At 45.9% G+C, this 21077-nt stretch overlaps 2 protein-coding genes across 3 annotated transcripts; both read left to right on the forward strand.

Moving 5' to 3' along the window:
* Window positions 1-517: 517 nt before the first annotated feature.
* Window positions 518-12559, forward strand: LOC116905848 (nascent polypeptide-associated complex subunit alpha). Of its 2 annotated transcripts, none has more exons than XM_032908823.1 (8): window positions 518-637; window positions 1430-1501; window positions 10834-10919; window positions 11256-11333; window positions 11474-11620; window positions 11910-12038; window positions 12169-12291; window positions 12414-12559. In XM_032908823.1, exons 1-8 carry the CDS (start codon window positions 532-534, stop codon window positions 12426-12428), a joined length of 756 nt encoding a protein of 251 aa, XP_032764714.1. In that variant the 5' UTR covers window positions 518-531; the 3' UTR covers window positions 12429-12559. The 2 variants fall into 2 exon arrangements, with proteins under 2 accessions (XP_032764714.1, XP_032764722.1); XM_032908831.1 differs by lacking the exon at window positions 518-637 and adding an exon at window positions 1127-1225.
* LOC116905838 (nascent polypeptide-associated complex subunit alpha, muscle-specific form-like) lies at window positions 3520-10827 on the forward strand. Its single transcript, XM_032908813.1, has one exon. It carries the CDS (start codon window positions 3898-3900, stop codon window positions 9817-9819), a length of 5922 nt encoding a protein of 1973 aa, XP_032764704.1. The 5' UTR covers window positions 3520-3897; the 3' UTR covers window positions 9820-10827.
* Window positions 12560-21077: the final 8518 nt, after the last annotated feature.

The raw sequence follows: 21077 nt of genomic DNA on the forward strand, positions 1-21077 counted from the left end.
AGGCGAAGCGAATTGTGTTTTTTTTTTGTTTTTTTTTTTTGTTTTTTTTGGTTCTTTTTTTTTTCGGAGCTGGGGACCGAACCCAGGGCCTTGCGCTTCCTAGGCAAGCGCTCTACCACTGAGCTAAATCCCCAACCCCGCGAATTGTGTTTATGCTCTGTGTTTGAGGTCTTTCCTGGAAATAACCGAGCTTTTGCTGCCCTAAATCCTCTTTCCAAAATTTAAACCTAGGTCACTTCTCTCCAATGGCGCGAACACGGGCTCTGTGACGTTCGCTGTTAATTCGCAACTCCTTCTCTCAAAGAGCAAACACGGACGCGTTCTTAAAACAGCTGTCGCTATTTCGCATACGGTCTTGGAGCGTCCCTCGAGGTCAAGGCCATGGCGGGGTGGCCCCTACAGCCCCAGCCAGGCCCGCGTGTCCACTTAGGAATTCCTAGCCTTATTTAGACCGCGCCACCACCGAGCTGGGACAACAGCTGCTCTGCTCCCTACAGGAAGTGGAGGCCCGCGCGCCTGACCCGGAACTATATGTTGGTCCCGCCTCTTGGTGCCCCGCTTCCTTCTGCAACAGGCGTGGGTCACGGGCTCGCTCGCTCTCTTTCCACCGCCATCTTGGTTCCGTGTTCTCCGCACAGTAAGTGCCGCTTGCGCCTCTACTTTCCATCCGTAGCCATCCTCGCCTGTTGCGAGCTCTGCGGTCCCGGGCATTTAGTTAAGGAGCACTGGCGGCTCTGTGGAGCTCAGAGTTCTTAACTCGCCCCCGCGCCTGCGGACAAAATGGGGTCTGCGTTTGGGTCCGGGCAAAAGCAGGACAGAAGGGCCACGGGTCCGGCCCCGGATTTAGGCGTCGGAACGTGAAAACCATTGGGGTATAGCAGGAGAGGCTGGGCGCGCCTGCAATTGGGAAGGGCGCCACAGGGATCTGGGTGAGGTTAAGGGGGTCACAGCCTTGGAACTCGCAACGTCGTTCGTCCTGTGGCAAGGGATTGTCGGGACTTGGGACACCCCGTATTCTTGCTCTGCGAAGTGGTCAGGAGAGTCTAGGGGTCCCAGGCTCAGCGGCGTGAATGTTAGGACCGGAAGGGGGCCCAAGGTAGCGCCTGAAATCTCACGATTAGGAGCCAGACCTTGGGATTTGCTGTCCTTGTGGGATCGGAAGAGTGAAAACAAGGACCTGGCCAGTGCGAAGTCAGCTATCTGCTAAGTGAAACCGCTCCGTGAGGTCAGATCCCTTTAGCAGACATCTGAGGGTCCTGGCACCCTGATTCCAGTCGCTTTGGGGAGGTTGTCGTCCGGACCCTCGGGATTTGTTCTTTTAATGGGCTTTATGCATTTTTCTTTTTGAATACTTGACTAGGCAGAATACTTGGGATAGGCAGGTGAATTCACCCTAGTTAATTCGGAGCTTCCATCTTATTCCCTTCAGAAATGCCCGGTGAAGCCACAGAAACCGTCCCTGCTACAGAGCAGGAGTTGCCACAGCCTCAGGCTGAGACAGGTAGGTGCCCATAGCTCTTTTGCTGTTAATTAAAATTGACCCATGGTGGGTAAAGGGACAAATATATTTCTGCCTATTGTAGTTTACTGTCGTTCAAAGAAAATTTTAACAAGGGATTGTAGTTTTAGTACACAATTTAATTGCTGTCTTGCCTGGGGGGTGGTGAATCTTTAGGGAAAGAAAGTGAGATTGTGTCTTTGAGATTTCTACATGGGTTCCCTAGCCTGCTTTGTGATACACCAGCTGTTTGAAAAGCTCTTCTGTAGAATCTAGATATAAGAAACCCGAGTAGGGAAGGGGCCCGGGTGGTTCTGGTCTGTTGTAACTGGGTAGCACAAGCAGGCCAAGGAGATCTGAGCTTTGGTGAAGTTCCGGCCAGCAAGTTGGGACGAGGTTTTAGATAGCCATGATTGGCACGGAGCCGTTCATCACATGTCTGGATGAGCTATTGCTGCTTCTAAGCCTGTCCTACCTAAGCCTCAGCCTGAGTTAGTTAACTTGTAAGGGTTAATAATGCTCCATTACATAAGACTGAAATAAATTCTTGGGGTTTTCAACTGAAATAGAATTTAGTCTGAAGATAGACTGAAATGCTGGTTAACACATTTTGATAGAGCTCTTGAAAAGGAGATTCGGAAAGGGTGAATGGACTTGTTTGCTGAGTCAGCTCTACAGAACTAAATGAAGAGTACCTTATGGATAGCCATTCGATAAGAGCTGGACAGTAGTGCATGCCTTTAATCCAGCACTTGGGAAGCATGGGCACAAATCTCTTGAGTTTCAGGCCATCTTGGTCTACAGACTGAGTTCCACTTTGTTTAAATGGAATTTTTGTTGTTACTCATGGCAGTTTGTGTTTTCTTTCGGAATTAAAGTTATTTATACTTAAAAGCATTAAAGTCCTCCCTCCCCACCTGTCTGATTTTAGCAGCCAAAGGGATTAATCCAGCTGCTAGACCAGAAAGGAAGTGGGACCCTGAGCTGGGAAATGGGCAGTGTGGAGAAGGAATGGTCACTGGGGATCTGCAACTTCAGAGCTCAACAAGAGTTAAATTCTATTTTACAAATGTAGAAGCTGAAAGTGAATTTAGAATATCCTGGTCCCAGGTTTTAAAATAATTTCTAAAGCAGTCCTTAGTGTTAAAAGAATTCCTAATTAGTCTGAACTTGCACTTGTATTGAGGGCATACCTTAATGTCTGTAACTAATTATTCTTACTGAAATGAGTGAAAACAATCAGGATATTGGTTATAGTACAAAAGCAAGAAATGTAGGCATATTTTAAATTCTAGTTAATATGTGTACAAGAAGTATTTGCATTATAATTAGAAGTCTTTGACCTACCAGTTCTCCAGAAAGACTGGCCCCGCCTCCTCTTTGTCCTATAATCTTGTACTATAAGAATTTGAGAATAAAGTGGCTAAGTGGATGTTTTAATGATTCACACCCTTCTAGGTATTGTTTTATTGACTCTGATTTAATCCAGTGTTGTCTCTTGAATGGCAGAAACTATGCTCCTTCAGAAATAGTAGAATATTTAGATGGAATAGCATGCTTATCTGGATTAAGGAGCAGAGAGCGTGTATTTTATTACACACACATATACATACATACATACATTTCTAAAGCATAACTTAACAATTTGGGTTTAGTTCATGATATAACCCCACCTTGTCCTCTTCTGAGCCCTAACTGAGTTAAAGAGCCAGTATTCTCGGTTTTCATACCATCCCCCACCCTAGAAGTCTAAAAGTATGACCAGAAAAGATTTGGGTGAAGTGTGGTCACACTCCTTTAATCCAATCAGAGATAGAGATGACCCCAAGTTCCTGGGGCTACTGTGAGACTGTGTCTAAAAAACAAAACATTGGGAATAGTGTCAGTTTTGTGAAGGAGGAGGAAATTACTCTGGGTTGGTGGCTAGTGCCACAGGGTGTAAGAAGCCAAGAATTGTAGATTCAAGGCCAGTCTAAGAAATTGGTAGGACTGTCTCATAAAAGAGGGCTAAGGTATATATATATCTTAGTAGTAGCGTTCTTGCATAGCATGTGTAAAACCCTAGGCTTAATGAGTAATAGGGTGTGGGCCTGTGCTCCCCATTTAGAGATGAGCTAGTTAGTCTTGGACTGTCTGCCCCACCTTAAAATAGTTGATTTTGAAGGATGAAGTCCACTTAAACACTGAAATATGCACAGGCAGAGTTGATATTGCTTGTCACCTGTTTCTAATCCTGTGTGGTGACTATCATTCTCAGATTTTAAACTTGGTTGTTTCCTGTGAGGCATGTTACCAACTTGGGCTGCACAACTCACCTTTCCCACTCCCTTTATCTCCTTTTTTGTTTTGTCTTGATTTTTATTTTATTTTATTTTTGCTTTTCTCCAGCTGTGCTTCCTATGTCTTCAGCCTTGAATGTTACTGCTGCTCCAGGGCAGCCTGGATCTCCCTCTCCTTCCTCCCTGGGCCCCCAGCAAAGCCCTCTAGTGACTGATGCCCATCAGTCTTCTCCACTCCCCTCTAGTCTTCCCTCCACCCCCTTTGAAGTTCCTTTTGCCCAGCCAGAAACTGCTGTGCCCTCAGGAGCTGCCCCTCCCGCCCCAACTTTCCTGCCACACCTGATAGGGCCTCCTATCTCCCCAGCTGCCTTAGCTTTGGCCTCTCCCATGATAGGTCCAGCTCAGAAAGGTGCCCGTTCCTCCTCTGCTCCCTTGTCTCTGGTGGCATTGGCTCCTCGCTCTATTCAGAAGAGCTCTGTGTGTCCCCCTCACCCTCTCACCTTACCTCCATCAGCTGCTGGAGCAGAGTCAGGGGCATTGACATCTCTGACAGCTTCCATCCCTCTCTTAGAATCAAAGGCTTCTACCAGTCAAGTTCCCTCTCAGGGAACCCCGAGTCTGAAAGGCACTACCCCGTGTCCTCCAGATGTAGTCAGTGCTTTTCCTTCCCACCTTGAAAACCCCCTGGCCTCTGTTCAGCCTGGTTTAACATCCTGTCCTCAAACACTGTCCATCACTTCCCCAGTTAAAGGTGTTCCCATTTCCTCAGCTCTGACACAAAGTCTGCTAAGCCTTGACCTGAGGGGACCTGTTAGTTCACCACCTCAGAGCACTGTAACTCCCAGCATCCCCCCAGCACCCTCAGCTTCCCTGGGTTCTCCTCGTCCACTTCTACATCACAGTTCTTTGGATTCTCCTGTCCAGCCTCCAGGTCAGTCAGGTCTTACAGTGAACACCACCATTTCTGTAGATCATCCTTCTGTTGCAGCCTCTTACCCACCTGAGCGATCGGCAGTTTCTCCTCTTCCTTCCAGACATGAGCTGGCTGCTGATTCTGGGGCAGCTCCATCTGTTGACAAAGGCTCCTCAGCTGTTACTAAGGAAACCTGCAGCTCTTCTGGCTCTGCAAATGAGGCTGGTACTTCATTGTCTCCTGCAGCCCCTCTCACTCCCAAAAGTTCTAATGCTGCTCTGCAGCCCTCGGTGACTCAGGTTCCTCCTCCTCCTCCTCCTCAAAAACCTGGCTTAAAAGAAACTTCTGTCTCTTGTATTAGAGCCATGCACCCTGCACTGGATAACCCTTCTACCCTGTCTGTAGCACCTGCCACTCATGTGTCTCCTCCAGCTTCATCGGGTCTTATAAAAAGTGAAGACCCAGCGTCCCCTGTTTCTTCACTTGCAGTACCTGCTGCTCACAAGCCGTTTCCTGCCCCTTCAGTGTCAACTACTCTAGGGGTACCTGTGTCTCCTCTGCCAGCCTCTGAAGGCCTTCAAAATCTTCCGATTTCAGTAAATGCAGGAGCCCCTGTTTCTCCAGCCCAGGCAGGGCTTCCTATCAGAAAAGATACTACTGTACAAACCTTGGCCCCAGTAGCACTTAAAGAGTCTCCCTCTTCTCAAAGCGCATCTTCTTTAGAGGTGCTTTCAGAAGACACAAAGAAGACTACAGGAGGGCCTGCCCCTGTGGTGCAACCAGCCATTGCTACTGGTGCTCCTACTACCCTGGACTCCCCACCTGCCGGCTATGTGAACCCAAACCCTGTCAGTCAGCCTCTCAAAAGTTCTGTCACTGCCCCAGCAATGGCTCCATTTCTTTCAGAAAGTTGTGATTCTAAAGGGCTGGTCCCTAGAACTGCCAAAGATACCTTTCCTTCTACTAATTCACCTCTGGTTCCTTTAGCCTCTGAAGGCTGTCCTGTGGCTCCATCTATGGCTTTGTCCCACCAGAATGCTTCTGTTTCTGTGACTACTGCTAAGTCTGTACCCTTTCCTGCTCCTCCCTCAGCTGGAGTTTCTTTTTCCAGTGCAAAGAAAGTTGATGTTGTCTCTCAGATGGAGTCTTCAGACTACTCTCAAGAAGGGCACCCAAATGCTTCTGTGTCTTCTCAGACTAAACGGACTGCATCCAAAAAGGGTTCTTTTCCCTCAGATGTTTCTCCTGGAAATGTTTCCTCTCCTCATTGTTCACTTGAGGCTTCTTTTCTCCCAGAGGCAGGTCTTTCTTTTCAAGGCCCTAAAGGCGCCTCTATTGGTCCCACAGAAACTTCTGTATCCTCCAAAAAGACCCCAGCAGAAATTCTTCCTTCCCCCCAAAAGACACCAACGGCTACAGCTTCCAGACTGACCTCAGCAGTCCAGTCTCCTAAACTGGACCCTACTGTATCAGATGTGATTCCAGCAACTGTAGTCCCCAGAGATACTTCTGCAAGCCTGTCTCTCAAAAGTGTCCCAGCTGTGACTTCTCTGTCTTCCCAAAAGGCCCCTGCAGCCCCATCTCCTAACGAAGCCCTCATTGCTCCTACAGAGATTCCCACCTCCCTCAAAAATGCCCTAGCAACTACAGCCCCGAAAGAGACTTTAGCAACCTCAACTCCCAAAGTTGCCTCTACTGCCCCAGTTGTGACTTCTCCCTCCCCACAGAAGACTCCAAAATCCGTATCTCCTAAGGGTGCCCCCGCTATCACCTCTAAAAAGGCAAAAGAAATTGCAGCCTCCAAAGAAGTGTCAACATCCCAGTTTCCCAAAGAGGCCCCTCTTCTAACACATGCAGCTCCTACCTCCCCACCAAAGTCCCCAGCCACTGACCAACTCAATGGGGCTCTAACAAGCCCATCCCCCAAAGTTGCCCCTGCTACCCTAGTTGAGAGTCCTACCTCTCCTAAAAAGGCCCCCAAAACTGCAGCCCCCAAAGAAACTCCAGTGACTCCATCTCTTGAAGGGGTCACAGCTGTACCACTGGAGATTAATCCTTGCCCCAAAAAGGCCCCCCCAAAACTTCAACCCCCCAAAGAAAGTTCAGTGACTCTATCTTCCAAAAGAACCCCTAAAAGTGCAGTTTCTAAAGAAATTCCTTCTAACGAAGTCACAGCTGTGCCATTGGAGATTTCTCTGCCTCTAAAAGAGACCTCCAAAAGTGCAATACCTGTTGAAAAGTCAACCTCATCCTCAAAAAGGTCCCCCAAAACTGTAGCCCCCAAAGAAACTCTGCCTGAAGAGGTCAGAGCTGTGCCTCTGGAGGTTTCTCTGCCTCCAAAAGAGATGCCTCAAAATGCAGGCCCCAGAGAAACTCCACCTGAAGGGGTCATAGCTGTGCCATTGGAGATTCCTCCTACCCCAAAAAAGGCCCCCAAAACTTCAGTCCCTAAACAGATTCCTGTAACCCCATCTCCCAAAGATGCCTTTACTACCCTAGCTGAAAGTCCTCCCTCCCCCAAAAAGGCACCCACAACTGCAGCCCCCAAAGAAGTTCCAGCAGCCCCATCAGTGGGGATCGCAGCTGTATCAGAGATTTCTCCCTCCCCAAAAAAGACCTCAAAAACTGCAGTCCCCAAAGAAGATTCAGCAACCTCATTCCCCAAAAGGTCCCTCAAAACTGCAACTCCCAAAGAAAATTCAACTTCATCCCCAAAAAGGTCCCCCAAAATTGAAGCCCCCAAAGAAACTCTAGCCACGTCTCCTGAGGGGGTTACAGCTATACCACTGGAGATTCCTCCTTCCCCCACAGCTCCGGCCTCCAAACGGGTTCCTGTGACCCCATCTCCCAAAGGTGCCTCTAATACCCTAGCTGAGAGTTCTGCCTCCCCTAAAAAAGCCCCTAAAACTGCAGCCCCCAAAGAAACCTCAACTCCATCCCCCCAAAAAGTTCCCAAAATGTCAGGTCCCAAAGAGACTCCAGCAACCCCACCTTCCAAAAAGAGCCCCAAAACTGTAGCCCCCAAAGAAACTTCAGCACCTTCTGAGGGGGTCACAGCTTTACCACTGAAGGTTCCTCCCTCCCCCAGAAAGGCCCCCAAAACTGCAGTCCCCAAAGAAACTCCAGCCCCATCTCCTGAAGGGGTCACCACTGCACTAGTGCAGATTCCTCCCTCCCCCAGGAAGGTCAAGAGAACAAGCTCCAAAGAAACACCCACAACCCCATCTCCTGAAGGAGTTACAGCTGCACCACTAGAAATTCCCTTAACTTCCAAAAAGAACCCCAAAATGGCAAGCCCCAAAGAAATGCTAGTAACCCCATCTTCCAAAAAGGTTTCCCAAACTGTAGATCCCAAAGAAACTCCACCTGAAGGGGTCACAGCTGTGCCACTGGAGATTCCTCCTTCCCCCAAAAAGACTCCCAAAACTGTAGTCCCTAAACAGGTTCCTGTAACCCCATCTCCTAAAGATGCCCCTACTACTCTAGCAGAAAGTCCTCCCTCCCCCAAAAAGGCACCCACAACTGCAGCCCCACCCTCTGAAAGGGTCACCACTGCACCACCAGAGAAGCCTGCCACCCCACAGAAGGCCTCAGCGACCGTAGCCTCCAAAGTGCTGGTCCCTGCTGAGACACTGGAAGTTGCTGTCTCCCCCAAAGAGACTCATCCCTCCTCCCATAAAAAGACCCCAAAGACTGTAGATCTCAAAGAAGGTCCAGCAGCCCTCCCTCCCTCCCCCACAAAGAGCCCCAAAATTTCATCTTCCAAAAAGGCACAAAACACTTCTGCCCCTATCGAGTTTCCAGCAAGCTCTTCTATTAAAGCTGTCACCACCTCACTGGCACAGACGGTTCCCTGTGTGCAAAAGGCTCCATCAACAATAGCCCCCCAGGAGAATTCAGCTGCCCCAGTTGCTATTCCTGTCTCCAACAAAAGCCCAGCAGCCCCAACTACTGCAAATGCTTCTGTTGCCCTAGCTGCCGCTTCCCTTTCCCCAACTCCCCAAGTCAAGATTTCTTCTTCCAAAAAGACCCCAGCTACTTCAGCTCCTCAAACAGCTCCAAAAGAGGCCACAACCATCCCATCTGGTAAAAAGGCTCCAGCCACTGAGACCTCCAATGAGACTTCAACAACTCCATCTCTCAAAGGGGCCCCCAAAGAGACCTCAGAAATTTCAGTGTCCAAAGGAGTTCTCACGTCCACAGTCAACTCTTCCTCTCCTAAAAAGGTCCCATCCTCCAAAAGGGCCTCTACTCTCCCAGCTACAACTCTTCCCTCTATTAAAGAGGCCTCTGTTCTCTCACCCGTCCCTACTTCTTCCACAAAAGACTCCCACACTTACCCAGTGTCCACAGCTTGTAGCACAGCAACTACTACCCCTCAGGCATCTGAAAAGCTCCCAGCAAAGAAAGAACCTGCAGCTCTCACAGAAGTGCCTGCTGCACCTGCTCCAGAAAGTGCTTTGTCCATCACTGCTCCCATTCAGAAAGTCCCAAGAACCAAGCGCAATTCTGCTTCGCCTCCTAAGTGCCCAGATCCCTCTGCTAAGAAAGATACAAAGGGCCTCCTTTCTGCGGTAGCTCTAGCCCCTCAGACAGTCCCTGTTGAGAAAAACTCTTCAAAACCTATAGAAGTTCTGCCTCTTTGCCCTGCAAAAGGCAGCGATTCTGTTCATTCCCCAAAGGGACCCATGGAGTCTCAGGTAGCTACTCCTCAGGCAGCATTTACCTCTGACAAAGTCCTTCCAAAAGCTGTGTCTAAGTCTGTGGCTCCAAAGCCTACCCTAGCAGCTTCCCTGACTCTTGCTCCCTCCCCAGTTCCCCCTCTGCCTCCTAAGCAGCCATTTCTTCAATCGGCACCTGAGTCCGTGCTGGAATCACCCTCTAAGCTCCCAGTCCCTGCAGATGAGGATGAGCTGCCGCCTCTGATTCCCCCGGAAGCAGTCTCTGGGGGAGTGCCTTTCCAGCCGATCCTGGTCAACATGCCCACCCCTAAACCTGCTGGGATCCCTGCCCCAGCCCCCTCTGCCAAGCAGCCTGTTCTGAAGAACAACAAGGGTATTTGCCTTGGTTTGCTGTGTGCATGGTGTGTTGCCCACACCCCTCTTGGGCTCCCCACCAGTACTAACTAGGATGCGTCGCTTTGTACAGTATGTCTGCTTGAGTTTGGGCGTAGTACATAAAATGGTAACTTTAAATGTAGAAGCTCTAGGAATACGAACTAAATCTTGGTTTCTGTCATCTCGGGTAATACTTTGTGTCTTGTGTAAAGTGATCCAGACTAAGTAAGCTCTGGATCTAACATCCTTTTTAACCTGAGCTGATACTGAAAACCAAGTTCTACCAGACCTTTACTCTAATTCTCATCACATCACTAACCTTGTCCCTGGGCCTGGAATTTGCTTTTGTAAAAAGTAATTAAAATGGGAAAAAAAGGAGAAAAAAAAAAAACCTTGAAGCTATTCCTTTTCTTCTTAGATTTAGTAACTGCCAGTTGCCCAGAGACTTCCTTTTCTTAAGAATGTAGAGGGTAGAGAGCTGTTTTTCCCGGCCTGAGAATGGTGTGGGTATATGTTTTCCTCTTCTTCAGTAGACTTTACTGATGCTTGGCCCTTCCATTGAAAGAAAGTCAGGATGTGCCGGTTGTGTTTGGGAGTGGGGAACCATGGGTCTGTATCTAGAAGAGGGAGAGATAATAAGGTTTAGCAATATGGAGGTTGTTTTAGTACCTCATAACTCCTTCTGTGAGTGGTTTGAGAGGCAGAACGTATGTGCACAACTGCTTCTGAAAAACCTTCCAAGGGTTTTCAGAACCCTTAATTGCTTCTAAAGATGCCTTCTATCGGATTATTTCTGGATGGGGATAATTTAGAATATTGTGAATGCTTGGTGTTTGTGCCAAGAAGCGAACACCTTAAGAGAGAAGGCAGTCCCAGCACATAAGCTGCCTAGCTGAATCTAGCTACTGTCCCACATCTGAGGAAAGGGGGCCTTGGGCTGGGTCACAGAAGCCAGTTGGCTTACATTTAGCCTTGTAAGTAAGGCCTTGCCTAAAGCAGTGACAGCTAGTTCAGACAGGTCATGAGGAGGTACCGCCTCTTAAAATTCTACTGTTGAAAATAATACAAGTTAACCTGTTACCCTAGGGTCGGGAACAGAGTCTGACAGTGATGAATCAGTGCCAGAACTCGAGGAACAGGATTCCACACAGACAGCCACACAACAGGCCCAGGTACGTGTTCTCTTAGTTACTTACATTGAGTCAAGAAAGCACTAGAGGACAAGTATGGCGACTAGTTCCTATAATCCTAGTACTTGGAAGGCTGAGGCAGAAGTTGAAGGTTAGCCTGGGCCACAGTGAGAATATGCCTCAAAAAAGGGGGGAAAGTTGCTTGAAGGTCTGCAACTGAGAGGCTGTTTGAACTGTGAGTCTTTTTTTGTAAAGCAAACCACATTCAAGCAAGCATCCAAAGCTTTGGATCTGTTTGAGGCAAGATCTGCTGACTTCCAGGATAGCCAGGGCTACACAGAGAAACCCTGTCTCAAAAGAAAACTTCTGTCTTCTCAGCTGGCAGCCGCGGCTGAGATCGATGAGGAACCTGTTAGTAAAGCCAAGCAGAGTCGGAGTGAGAAAAAGGCAAGGAAGGTAAGGAGTCATACATGTGGATCGGGGCTTGGGGTGTGTGTACATGGAATCCCAGCACTTGGGGCTGTTTCTTGTTTTGTTTTTGTCTTTTGTTTAAAGCTGCTCCTAAAGTTAGAAACTTAATGTTCATTTCTCTTTAGGCCATGTCCAAACTGGGTCTTCGACAGGTTACAGGGGTTACGAGAGTCACTATCCGGAAATCTAAAAATATCCTCTTTGTCATTACAAAACCGGATGTCTACAAGAGCCCAGCTTCAGATACCTACATAGTGTTTGGGGAGGCCAAGGTCAGTAGAATTTCAGGTGTATTGCTCCAGACCAGTATTGCTGTTATTTGGGGTCAGATAATTCATTGCTGCTGCTACTGAGAGGTTAAGCCCCAATTGTGATGCCAAAAAGAAAAAGAGGGGTTGGGGATTTAGCTCAGTGGTAGAGCGCTTAAGGCCCTGGGTTTGGTCCCCAGCTCCGAAAAAAAGAAAAAAGAAGGAAAAAAAAAGAAAAAGAAAAAATGTCTGTGGCATCTAGTTGTCAAGACGCAATTTTCACTCACAGACGTCTGCCTGTGCCTCCCTGTAGATTGAGGACTTGTCGCAGCAAGCACAGTTGGCAGCTGCTGAGAAGTTCAAAGTTCAAGGAGAGGCTGTTTCCAACATTCAGGAGAACACACAGACGCCGACTGTCCAAGAGGAGAGCGAAGAAGAGGAGGTAATCCACAGAGTCTGAGGACTTTACTCAAACCTCTCTGTGTTGGCAACTTTTGCTTCAGAGCACTTTGGAAGTTATTCTTCTCTTTGATTTATTAAGCTTCTCCTCCTCCCCCTCCCCCTCTTTTTAGGTTGATGAAACGGGTGTGGAAGTTAAGGACATAGAGTTGGTCATGTCACAAGCAAATGTGTCAAGAGAAAAGGCTGTCCGAGCCCTGAAAAACAACAGTAACGATATTGTAAATGCTATTATGGTGAGTGGCCCTTCAGTCATGCTTCATTCCAAAGCCTGGACTGTCTTAGATTTTAATGACCTGAATTCTCTACCTCTCAGCCTATAAACACCTCTAATTATCTTTTTTTTTCTTCTTTACAGGAATTAACAATGTAATTATTTGACAGCAAGAACACCCTCCTTCCCCTTTCCCCCCTTTTTGGTGTTTGAAAAGTGGAACTACAGCTTGGTTTAAAATTTGTACTGTTTCTATCACTAATAAAGTTGTGGCTTCTTGTTGGATGGACTCAGTGGGTGTTAGATCTTTTCCCAAAAAGTAAATTGAAGGTGTTTAAGACCTTCAAGTGTGGGGTTGGGGATTTAGCTCAGTGGTAGAGCGCTTGGAGCGCTTGCCTAGCAAGCTCAAGGCCCTGGGTTCGGTCCCCAGCTTCGAAAAAAAGAAAAGGGAGAAGAAAAAAAAGACCTTCAAGTGTGTTTCTTTCTCTCACTCTCCCTCCTTCTTCCTCTGTTCCTGCCCCTCCCTGTCCCTCTCCCTCTCCTCTTATTTGCAGATACTATATGGGAAAAATCCTTTTTGAAAGCTTTTTATTATCTTGTTGGGCATAGTGGCCTACAACTTAATTAATTCCAGCATTTGGGAGGCAGAGGCAGGAGAACCTCTCTGAATTTGAAACCAGCCTGGTCTGATAGTGAGTTCTAGACCATGTCTCAAAAAAAATTTTTTTTAAACTCTAGGTGACACAATGTGATCAGGAAACTTGTCATCGTCGTCGTTGTTGTTGAGACAAGATCTCAAACCGTAGCCCAAAAGAACTCAAATTCATGGCTATTCTTCTGCCTCAACCTCCTCAGTTAAGAGCACTAACCTGCTCCAGGTCACCTGGGTTCCTCTTCCAGCAACTTCATGGTGGTTTATTCACTGTTGTCTGCTGTGAGTTCCAAGGAATCTGATACACTCTCTAGACTTTGGTACACATATGATACACAGGTCTTTTAAAGAATTACTGCATTTATATGTTGGAACAGGTAGGGGATACACCCGTGGAACAGAGTACCACGAAAGTAAAAAGACAATTTGCAGGAATCCATTTGCTTACACCTCACGGGAATGGAGCTCTGGCTCTTAAAGCTTGGTAGCAGACTTCTTCATCCACTGAACCATTTTGCCAGCCATGTATTGGGTTTTTTTTTTTGTTTGTTTTTTTTTTTTTTTTTAAAGATTTATTCATCACCAGAGGAGGGCATCGGATCTCTTTACAGATGGTTGTGAACCACCATGTGGTTGCTAGGAATTGAACTCATGACCTCTGGAAGAGCAGTCGGGTGCTCTTAACCGCTGAGCCATCTCTCCAGCCCCCCATGTATTGTTTTTGACATGGTCTCTACATATCCATGACTTGGTATGGAAGTCACTAGGTAGACCTGGCTTTCTTCAAACTCACAAAGATCTGCTTCCCAATTGCTGGATTAAAATATGCACAACCTCTCAACATTCTTGAGACCTGCAATATGCTAAGCATGGGATATGCAAGTCCTCATACTCAAGAAACTTCACCCACATGATGGCAAGAACTGTCTTGTTCTGTAATGTCATGGTCTCTGAAAGCCCAGGACTTTGTGCTGCAGCAGAGGATCATGAGTTCAAGGCCAGCCTAGGCTACAAAAGAGGAGCCTGTCTCAGAAAATGTCTACAAAATGTTACTCTAAGCTAGTCAGCATTCTGTTGACAAAACAGCTGAGAAAAACCAGCTTAAGCCTGCCATGGTGACATATGTCTATAATAATAACACTTGAGATATGGAAGTAGGAGGATTAGATGCTCAAGATTATCCTCAGCTACATACCAAGTTTGGAACCAGCGTACAGGAGACTATGTTAAAAAAAAAAAACAGGATGACATATAACTTTGGCTTTTGTTTCAGAACCTTAAAATACACTATTGTAAGGCTAGATATGAAGGCCAGGAGCAAGTGGAACAGCAGAACTTCTTGCTTTATGGAGGATAGAAAAGGGAAGAAAGGAGATGGTTTCTGAAGCCCCCATACCAGAAAGAGACAAGCTTTCAGGGGTTGGGGATTTAGCTCAGTGGTAGAGCGCTTGCCTAGGAAGCGCAAGGCCCTGGGTTCGGTCCCCAGCTCCGGAAAAAAAAGAACCAAAAAAAAAAAAGAGAGAGACAAGCTTTCAACATGTGAGCTGTTAGGGGACAATTAGGATTGATTTAAACTTTGGAGCCTGGTGGGAGAGACGGGGATCTGATTGTGAGGCCAGCCTGGTCTACATACCAAGTTCCCAGGTTAGCCAGAGTCTTAAAAACAAGTAAAACATCTCTTGGTCAGTCTCATTTAAAAGGGGGATGGGAGGAGGGCTGGCTTTTTGTAGAACTAAATTAATTACCTTGAATAGGTATGTGATGCTTGTCACATCAATCCTGAACAAATCTCGAACCTTCTCTCCCCATCCTGCTCCATTTAACACTTGTCTCCTAAGCCCTCATCACCTTGAGCTTCTATTACATTTATTAACTTTTATAAGTGTTTGCCTGCATGTATGTCTGCACTGCTTGCATTGCAGTAAGTTCCTGGGAAAGATTAGAAGAATATCTGATCTGGAACTGGAGTTACAGATGGTTGTTAACCTGTGTGGTGTAGTTGCTAGGAATTACCATGGGTCATCTGAAAGAGAAGTCAGTGGTCTTAGGCACGGAGCCTTGAAAATACCACTAAACTTGCTTTATACATTATATGTAGTGCTCTTTTTCTTTGGGGTTTGTGAGGCCGACTTTAAGTTAGTGTGATCCTCTGCATGTATCAGCTCTCTCCTTGAATCCTTTGTAGCTATTCTGTAACATTCCATGGCAAGTGGTCTGAGTTCATGTTAGTAATTAAGATTGGAGTAAAGGGGCTGGGCAGTGATTGTGCGTGCCTTGGATTCTAGCCAAGAGGCAGGTGGAGGAAGTTTGTGGACTGCACAGCCTAGTGTGCAGAGTGAATTCCAGGATAGCCAGAGCTACATAAATAACATGTGTTGGGGGAAGAGGGGGGCACTCTTTTGCCATCCAGCAAGGAAAAATGCCTGGCACGTAGTCAGCTAATTCGGCATAGCTTGTGAGCTTGTTGTTTAGTAAGCACTGACACAGTGTGAAGATAAAAGCAAGGTTCTGGCATATAAAAGCTGCCATCAACTTTTTGGTTATGTGAGGTGTCAATTTTTAAAATTGTTGTGTCTAAATTTTTTGAGTGTGTATGTATGTTAATCAGGTGCATGTCAGTTGCCCAACGAGGGCAAAAAGGGGCATTGCATTTATTTGCTAGGACTAAAGTTCTGAAGTGTAGAAACCATGAGTTCAGTGCAGGAGTAGCAAATGATCTTGTCAGTTGAATCATCTCTTTGGCCCTTGCTTTTGATGCAGTCTTCAATGATCAGGATCTCACTCTGCACCCTCACACTCAATTCTTCCACTTCAGCCTTAGCCACCACACCCAACAGGTTTGTAGCCCAGGCTGGCCTCCAACTCCCAGCAATGCTGCTTCAGTTTGGCATGAGCCATCACATCTGTAGGCTGGCCTCCAACTCCCAGCAATCCTGCTTCCGTTTGGCATGAGCCATCACATCTGTCATTCTTTCTGTGATCTGTGCATTCACTACGTGTGATGGTGTCAAATTCATGTTCTGGAAGTCAGTGTTAAATGTCTTCTCTGGTTCTCCAACTTTGTTTTTTTTTTCTTTTTTTTCCCATGTCAGCCTGTTGCTTGCTCCTTTTTTAGGACCTAGGGTTGACTTTAGCTCTTGGGTTAGAGGTGCGTGCTAGGGCTGAGCCACACACAAGGTGGGTTCCCACTTTTAGTTTTTGCTTGTTTTTCTGAAATAGGGTTTCTTCTTTGTGTAGGCTTCTGAACTCAGAGATTCACCTGCCTCTGCCTCCTAAGTGTTTGTGTGTGCCACCACCTCTTAGCACAGTGGTTTGAGACAGGGTATCTCATTGAATTAGAAAAACATAAATTTGGCTAGAACAGCTGGCCAGCAAGCCCCACAACCCTCCACAGGAGTACATGGTACAGGTCAACACGGCTTCCTTAAACTCACAGAAATGCACCTGCCTCTGCCTCCCAAGAGCTAGCATTAAAGAAGCACCACCATGCCTGGTGAGTATGTATGTTCTTTTTTTTTTTTTTTTTTTGAGCTGGGGACCAACCCAGGGCCTTGCGCTTCCTAGGCAAGCGCCTACCACTGAGCTAAATCCCCAACCCCGAGTATGTATGTTCTTAAAGGTGATTATCTTCAGGTACAGGTATTTTGAGAACGATTAAGTCAGTCACTGGTAGAATTAAGATTTGAATACTCTTCTCCAAGTCTTCCATTGTACCGTGGCTTCTTCTATGAATCTCTACCTGAACTTTTGAGAATCTGTACGACAAAGGGATATGTTCTCTTTTTAAGATTTATTTCATGTACACATTTGCTCTTCAGACGCACCAGAAGAGGGCATCAGATACCATTACAGATGGCTGTGAGCCACCATGTGGTTGCTGGGAATTGAACTCAGGACCTCTGGAAGAGCAGTCAGTGCTCTTAACCACTGAGCCATCCCTCCAGTCCTGGGATATGATATATTCTTTTTATTGAAGAGCCCAGGAAGTATCATCACATGAGGTAGGAATGAAGGATACTTTCACAGATATCTTTAACATCATTTAACTTGGGATTGGGTAACTGACTGTAACTAACCAAGGTAACAAACCCTATGAAGCAGTACACTGTTTTAAAAACAAAAATACCTGCCGCTTGGTTTTACCAAATGAAGACTCCGGAGCCAGATGCTGTGGTGAAAGCTGCTTGCTCAGAGAGGCAGAGGAAGCACCATGCTGACTTCCTTCTCCGATATCCCAGAAAGGAAGACAGCTGCTAAGAGCGTCTTCAGTAACTTCCAACTCAGTGTTCCTCCTTTCTGCTTACTTAGGTTTACCCCGTGTCGGTCTGTTTGCTCCTTCTTTAGGACCTAGGGTTGACTTTAGCTCTTGGGTTAGAGGTGTGTGCCAAGGCTGAGTCACACACAAGGTTTTTCCAGGTCACAATCTTGGGGTTAGCAGTGTGATCAAATATCCTGCAACATTATATGAATAATGATTTCAACTTGTGTGGGGATTTTTTTTCTTTTCTTTTTTTCGGAGCTGGGGATCGAACCCAGGGCCTAGCAAGTGCTCTACCACTGAGCTAAATCCCCAACCCCGGGGATATTCATTTTATAAAGTAGTTTTCACTCAGTTTACTTTTTTCAGCAATGACTACCACAACATGTACATATCAATTACTCATAGGTCAGAAGACAATGATTATAGCTATGGTTTGGCTTAGATTATAAAAGGCAAGCAATTGGGGTTGGTTGGTACATCGTTCTTTTTTTTTTTAATAATATATGTGAATATTAATATAAGTACACTGTAGCTGTCTTCAGACACACCAGAAGAGGGCATCGGATCTCTTTACAAATGGTTGTGAGTCACCATGTGGTTGCTGGGAATTGAACTCATGACCTCCGGAAGAGCAGTCTGGTGTTCTTAACCGCTGAGCCATCTCTCCAGCCCAGTACATTGTTCTCCTAAAGGCAGGTTAATCAGACTGGGTATAGTAGGATAGCAGTCAAGTGTTCAGTGACCTCAAAGTATATTAAATATACTGTAAGGTTCAACAAGAAGTTCCAGTCTCTTAGGATAATTTTTTTTTTTAAGATTTATTTCATGTATGTGGTTACACTGTCACTGTCTTCAGACACACCAGAAGAGGGCATCGGATCCCATTACACAGATGGTTGTGAGCCACCATGTGGTTGCTGGGAATTGAACTCAGGACCTCTGGAAGAGCAGTCAGTGCTCTTAACCGCTGAGCCATCTCTCCAGCCCTCTTAGGATAATTTTATTATGCATTGCCATAGAGGTAGAAGAAAGTTTTCATTTTTTTCATTAGTGTTTAATTAATCAATTTTTTTTCAGAACCCAGGGCCTTGCGCTTGCTAGGCAAGCGCTCTACCACTGAGCTAAATCCCCAACCCCTAATATCAACTATTCATTAGCCATCTCTCCAGCCCTAATATCAACTTTTTAAAGCCTTTTCCTTACTCTAGAAATAGGTGGATGGTGATGAGGCTTTAATCCCAGCACTCAGGAGGCAGAGGCAGGTGGGTAGCTGTGTTCAAGGCCAGCCTGGTCTACAGAGTGAATTCCACGACAGCAAGGGCTTCACAGAGAGACTTTGTCTTGGGGGGGGGAATTCTTGTGGACCCCTATTTAGAGACCCTAGAACTATTAACCCCAACCTCAGAGTATGAGGAAGCCTAAACAAGGCATAGTAGTTTTCTTTACCGTTCTATTACTATCAAACTGGTGTTTCTAAATTGTGAGAAATAAAGATGAAGCACAAGAGAGAATGTAAAGTGACTCTTGTGCTTTAATCCAGAGCTTATCCCAACCAAAAACTGAATTTGTCAGTAACTGCAAAACAAGCCTATTAAAAGTTGGATCCTATCAGCTAATGGTTGAGATTATAGTAAGGGCATGAATGGAGTCTAATGTGAAGTCCACTGAAATAGTCAGGAAAGACAGGTAACTAAAGGAATGGGAGGGTTGAGAAAGGTAGACTACAAACTGCCATGCAGTGGAACTGAATCTCAGAGGTCTCATGAAAGACAATTGTTTCAAAAGAACGTTTGAGAGGGAAGTTCCCGGTAATTTCAGGTTGGAATCTAAATGTTCTCTTCTAGTTTGTTCCTTTTTTTTTTTTTCAATTCATCTCAGACTTTGTTCCAAGTTAATCTTTCTAGAACATTTTCCAAACTTCAATAGCATCCCATTGTCAGAGAAATCAAGTACAATTAGCCTAACATCAATACCACCATTGTTTAGCCTCCTTAGCTCTTGTAGAACTGGGGAGTAAACCTAAGAGCCTCATACATGCTGGACAAGCACTCTAGCTATGTTCTACTGTATCTCCAGCATTTTTGGAGACGGTCTATAAGTTGCACTGGCTAATTTTGCACTTGCTAGTCAGCCCAAGCAGACCCTGAACATGAGCTTGTCTGACCTCAGCCTGTGATTACAGACCTATACTACCTGGGACCTACCTTCTTAAATTTTTACTTAGTCTCGCATAGCCCGATCTGACCTTGAATGCCTGATCCACCTCCCACGTGCCATTAGTTACAGGCAAGTACCATGCTCTGCTCCCTTCTCAAGCTTAATTCCCTACACCTTGGGGTCCATATGCAAGCCAGAACTTAGCTAACTACTGCTTGCAGACCGAATCTAGCCCACCTGCCATCAGTTTTTATCCAAAGAGAGTAATGAGTGACTTTTATATTTCTTTTTAATTTTTAAATTTTTACTTATAGGAGTACACTGTGGTTGTCTCCAGACACACCATAACAAGGCATCGGATGTGAGCCACCATGTGATTGCTGGGAATTGAACTCAGGACCTTTGGAAGAGCAGCCAGTGCTCTTAACACCTGAGCTATCTCTTAGTGGTCAGGAAGATAGGTATAGTAACTCATGCTTGAAATCTCAGCAAGTGCTGAAATCTCCCAAGTGGGAGGCACAGGCAGGCAGGTTTTTGAGTTTGAGGCCAGCCTGGTCTACACATTGAGTTCCAGGACAGCCAGAACTACAGACATACCCTGTCAAAACAAAAACAAACCCTAGAATACAACTCAGATGGTAGAGTGTTTGCTTGGCATGTACAAATTGTGTTCAATACCTAGTATTGAAAGTATGTATTCCAAGCTAGGGGTGTTTGGCCCAGTGGTAGAATGTTTGCCTAGCATGCACAAGAGCTTTAGCTTGTCTATGGATTTCAGTTCAGCAGTAGAAAGCTTGACTAGTTCCTGACTTCAACTAGTTCCTGACTTCAATTTCCTCCACAAAGAGGTCCAGATTCAATGTGAACTGCTTGACATGGGTAATCAAGAACTTAACTTGGGACCTTTGTAAGAGCACTGAGCCATCTTTACAGACATCTCAAATGGCAGTTTTAAAAATTGAATGTTCTAACAGTACAAGCCAACCATACACTCATTTGATATTTCTGATAGTAGTAAAGTTTTGTTTTCCATATAACTGAAAACTTTTGTGTGATAGTAAATGACACTGTAGTCTTATTACATGCAGTAGTGTAATTACTTCTGAGCTGAAGTAATTCCGAAGTATTTGTTGATATGTTGTCATAAGCGCACTGGCAGTGCAAAGTGTATCTCGCTGTGTGTTCAAAACCAAGGATACAAAACAGCTGAGCTATGTGCATGGGCAGACTGCTTCCAGGAGCACTTTTCATTACACATTTGATTCTGGATTGATTACTGGTCCTTGGGAAGCTCAGAAACCTTTCACTGTTGCCAACATTTTCAGAGCCCTTCTTCCAACGGTTGCTTTGGATCCTGGGGAATAACCCTGAGACAAGCAGGTCAAGATGGGGATGGGTAAAGGACACAGGATGCACTGGGCTCAATCCCTAGCACTACAACAAAGAAAAAGGCTATACAATATTTTCTTATGAACTGAAGGGTTAGCCTTCCACTCCTTTTTCTGTTTTTAGTATTTGAACTGCATTGGTGTTTTGCCTAGTTCTTGGAATTTTGAGAGCTGGAGGGAATGGCTCAGCAGTCAGAACACTGGGTACTCTTAGACACAGGTTCTATTCCCAGAACCTACATGGTTCACATGATGATCTTTAACTCTGGTTCCAAAGGATCTCATGCCCTCTTTTTGATCTCTCTGTGGGAATCAGGCACACCCATGGTACACATACTCGTTGACAGAAT

The sequence above is a fragment of the Rattus rattus genome, chromosome 1 (genome assembly GCF_011064425.1).
Source record: "Rattus rattus isolate New Zealand chromosome 1, Rrattus_CSIRO_v1, whole genome shotgun sequence".
Taxonomy (NCBI): domain Eukaryota; kingdom Metazoa; phylum Chordata; class Mammalia; order Rodentia; family Muridae; genus Rattus; species Rattus rattus.

Coding starts and splice junctions, on each gene's coding strand:
- LOC116905848 (XM_032908823.1), top strand. CDS start 532: ATGTTGGTCCCGCCTCTTGGTGCCCCGCTTCCTTCTGCAACAGGCGTG. Junction 1,502..10,833: donor ACAGCCTCAGGCTGAGACAG/GTAGGTGCCCAT, acceptor CTGTTACCCTAG/GGTCGGGAACAGAGTCTGAC. Junction 12,039..12,168: donor AGGAGAGCGAAGAAGAGGAG/GTAATCCACAGA, acceptor CCCTCTTTTTAG/GTTGATGAAACGGGTGTGGA.
- LOC116905838 (XM_032908813.1), top strand. CDS start 3,898: ATGTCTTCAGCCTTGAATGTTACTGCTGCTCCAGGGCAGCCTGGATCT.